Here is a 3927-nt window from a genome sequence, read left to right as displayed (position 1 = left end):
AGGAAAAATCTTCTAAGGATCAGGATGCTCTTCAAGGTTTTACCAAAATTAAATAATTTTCGTCCGCGCAAGTTGGTGAATTTTTCGACAAATTTATTTTTCATCGTTCAATGCATTCTTTCTACTACAACGCTATCAAAAAGAGCACAACGATGCATTTTTTTATTTATAAGCCTAATAATTTATACTATAACAATCTATACAATATTATAAAAATTATCAGCTTGCCCCGATTCAACTGTGAATGATTTTTGTCAGTAGAATTAACTCACCGCTCAAGCGTGAATAACGCTTGTAACACGTGTTAATTATTCCAAATCGGGCAAGTTAGAAATTTCAAATTGGTCGAATTGGTTTAATTTTACAAAAAGTGAATCTAGCTTAAGCTTTTAATAGGTTATTGAGCTGAAACTTTTTGCTATCAAAAATTGGTGGTACAAAAATTGAATTTATCTTAAAAAAACTAACAGCTTCCACGATGACAGGATTTAAAAAAAAACATCATTTAATTCGTCACTTTCTTCCAGTTTTGGAACAAAAAATTAATGGGAACGGTTTCTTAAAATTTTGAAATTCAATTATCCTCTGTGCAATTGGAAAAAAAATCTTTTTTTCTCAATCAGAAAAAAATCAACCATTATCATGGTTTCTAAAACACATCTCCATTGCGTGTATCTTTTTAGTTAAAGAAATAATGAAAAGTTAAGTAGAATTAAAATTAGCGTCGGAAACTAATGCTTATTATTTTTTTCTGAAATAAGTAAGCTGTTGTGTTAAATATTACGGTTCAAAAAGACTAAAACTAGACCAAAACCACTTGAACCAATTTTCTCTTGTTTATGTTGATGTGGAAAAAAACGAGTCTTGGCCTCTTTTAGACCAAGTTTTATCACGAAATTATGAAGTATTTAAAAAAAAAGAGAATAAAACCTTTTCTTATAAGCTATTTCAAAAGACATTTCACATAGGATCGAAAATTAAATTTCCAAAATCGGGCAAAGGAGCAATTTGGAAACGTTATAATTTAAAAAAATGAGCCCAACTTCAATTTTTATTGAATTATTGAGCTGATTTTTTTTGCTACCAAAAATTGGCGTTAAAAATTGAAGTTATCTGTAGACAAAAAAGAAACAGCTTCCCCGAGCACGGCATTTTTCTAAAAAAAAACAAACAGCATTTTTCCGTCACTTTCTACAAGTTTTGGAACAAAAAATTATATATACCGGTATTTTAAATGTGATCGTTTTTTGTAAAGTTATGGAGGTTTAAAGATTACCATTTAAGCCAATTTAGGAGAGTTTACGCGCGATATATTTCGCGCTAATAACGCGTAAGCGGAGATTAAATCCGTCTGAGAAATCGCTCCAAATTGGTTGAAAGTTATTTGCCAGAAATTACAGAAAAACCTTTTTGCCAGAATTGCTTTGTTACAATGAGCAAAATCTATCTTTTTGTACTTTATATGGCGTGTGGGGGAATGATTTTTTAAAAAAAAAATCAAAATTTAGAGTTTTTTTTATTTTATTTTATATAATTTTATTACATTTAATTTTTGATGTTATTACTGCTCCATAGACTTTAAAGGCAATTGGAACATTCGCTGTGATACGAGCAGTCTTGTTTTCTCTAGAGAAAATCTCATAGGCAAAAGAAAAGAAATCAAACCTATAATATAAATGTTGTTCTTTATATCTCTTACCCGTAATATTGTCAAATGAATAATTTAATAATGCCTATAAGCAGAGGCGGATCTAGGATTTTCTCGGGAGGAGGCGGATTTTCAAAAGTTTTGACGACTGTTTTTTTTTAGGTCGACCAAATTGATTTTCCGAGCTCGTTTTTGGGCACTTTTTGGAAAATTTTGACGAAAAAATCGCGTTTTTTTTGGCGCGCGCTCCCCCTCAAAGTTAGTTTATTTTGGCGCCAAAGACGCCTTTAGAAAAATTTTAGGGTCGGTCGGCCAAAAATGGATGTCTCAAATTAGTACAATGTGGGACCCTTTGGGTCGGCAGGGGGTCGAATCCCTGAACAAAAAGGCGTCCCCCACCCCCAATTTACGCGTTTTTATGTGAAATTGCCCCCCCCCCTAAATCTGCCCCTGCCTTTAAGTTTATATATCTATAATAAAAAAGGTTATTACGAGTGCACAAAAGATATTTTATATTTTGAATAAGAACAGAAAAGTCTTAGCTATAGGTAGAACGACGCCTATATTCGACTAGCAGCGAATCGATCTTTTGCATAGTCCCGCTAGCCCAGAGTATTATCCAAGTAGGGTAAGGGGGAGGAGGTTGGCTTATTCAAGGTGGTTTAAAATTTGTGTCTTATTGATCTTCCTACTTCTTCTAAAACTCTTTTAAAATTCTTTTTAACCAAAAACAGCTCGTGGTGCTGAGGGAGTCGAATTCACAAGGAAGGAAGCGTTAGCCCTTCCCCAACCCCCAATTCAGTGAACCCCCTTTTTTAGCTAAGTTCACGTGGCAATTGCACTCAGAAAACTGCATATTGCATATTGAAATTGTATGAATGAAGTGAATTCAGAAAATATTAGAATCAGTCAAAATAATATCAGAAAATTTTTGGATTGCGAGGATGTAGAATTGTCCTGTGGTCTTTAAAAACCAACCTTTTTCCATAATTCCGCTGCTGGTTTGAAAACTGAAAATTAATTGGTATATACGGGGGTCATACAAAAATCAATTTGATGCAAAAACGTTCTCCTTATAACGGCGTTTCCATATTTGCATTAGATTTTGTTATCATTGAAGAATGTAGAATTTAATAACATGGTTTCTACCTTGATAGGGTGGAGGTAGCCCCATGCTGTTGTTTTCGATGTCAACAACCGATCGTTGAGGTAGATTGGAGAATTTAATACGCTGTTCAAACGCATTTCTGTTGCTCGCACAGTTCATCATCGCGCATTTCTGAACACTCTGGGACTCAAGTTCCTTGGCGCAACTTCGGCAAACGCAATGGCCACATGGAAGCTCCGGTACATTTCCATTCAGCTCCTCACCACAGCCGGGACAGTCGAGGCGTCTTTGGACCGAAATTTGGGACCGGGATGTGGATGCCATTTTTCACTTCAGTTTTCAGAAATCAAACGGCTGACTGATTCGATTTGAGTTTGAATCGATCTGAAAAATGGATAGATTAGGGTTAGATTACAGTATACACAAGACTACTGGCTGATAGAAAGATTGATTGGGTTCATTTTAGTAGTGCTGTTGAAGATACCCTGCCATCTTATACAATGTCAACTGTATTGGAACCGAATTTTAAAAAATTTAATTTTTCAAAACCCTAGCTGCTTCAAATCAAACCAGACTCACCGCTTTTTGTTCTTCCGATTGATTTATATGTCTAAAGAAACTTTCAAAGCTATAAGATAAACAGGAAGTTTTTGTTATTAAACCAACAAAATCTAGAATGAAGATATAATTATATTCAACCAACGTTTTTTTTCGAACCAAAGAAAAAGTATAAAAGTAATATAAAAATCGTTTTGCACGTGTAGAATTCACTAAACCTGTTATATTAACAGCTGGTTAAAAGCAAAGAAATCAAAAAAGTAATTTTTTGCGCATAAATATCATTACTGCTGTAAATACACATGTTTTTTCTTGTAGCAACGTTGGTCCGTTTCATGATTTTTCACTCCCCTCAACAGGTCGGAGTTTCTGTCCGAAGCAGTCCTGACGTCAGAGCTATCGTCTCTGAAAAACAAACTCTTGTTACTTTTTGTGGCTTCTGACGTTTTCTGAAAACAAAAGAGCTCTTCAAGCTTTTTCACTCCCCTTCATCAAGTCAGAGTTTATGTACGAAGCAGTCCTGACTTCAGAGCTATCGTCTCTGAAAAACAAACTCTCGGTACTTTTTGTGGCTTCTGACGTTTTCTGAAAACAAAAGAGCTCTTCAAGCTTT

General features: G+C 34.6%; 1 protein-coding gene across 1 annotated transcript; it reads right to left on the bottom strand.

The window, feature by feature from the left end:
* Nucleotides 1-2797: 2797 nt before the first annotated feature.
* On the bottom strand, nt 2798-3569 carry LOC134856165 (uncharacterized; the record flags this gene model as incomplete). The annotated part of the gene is given in 2 exon segments (XM_063872529.1): nt 2798-3140; nt 3336-3569. A coding segment is annotated over 1 exon segment (283 nt), but the record flags the coding sequence as incomplete, so codon positions are not given.
* Between the last annotated feature and the right edge of the window lie 358 nt (nt 3570-3927).

This window comes from Symsagittifera roscoffensis, unplaced genomic scaffold, assembly GCF_963678635.1.
Source record: "Symsagittifera roscoffensis unplaced genomic scaffold, txSymRosc1.1 SCAFFOLD_975, whole genome shotgun sequence".
In the NCBI taxonomy this organism is placed as follows: domain Eukaryota; kingdom Metazoa; phylum Xenacoelomorpha; order Acoela; family Convolutidae; genus Symsagittifera; species Symsagittifera roscoffensis.
Note: the sequence above shows the minus strand (reverse complement) of the source record. Positions and strands in the feature narration are given on the sequence as shown.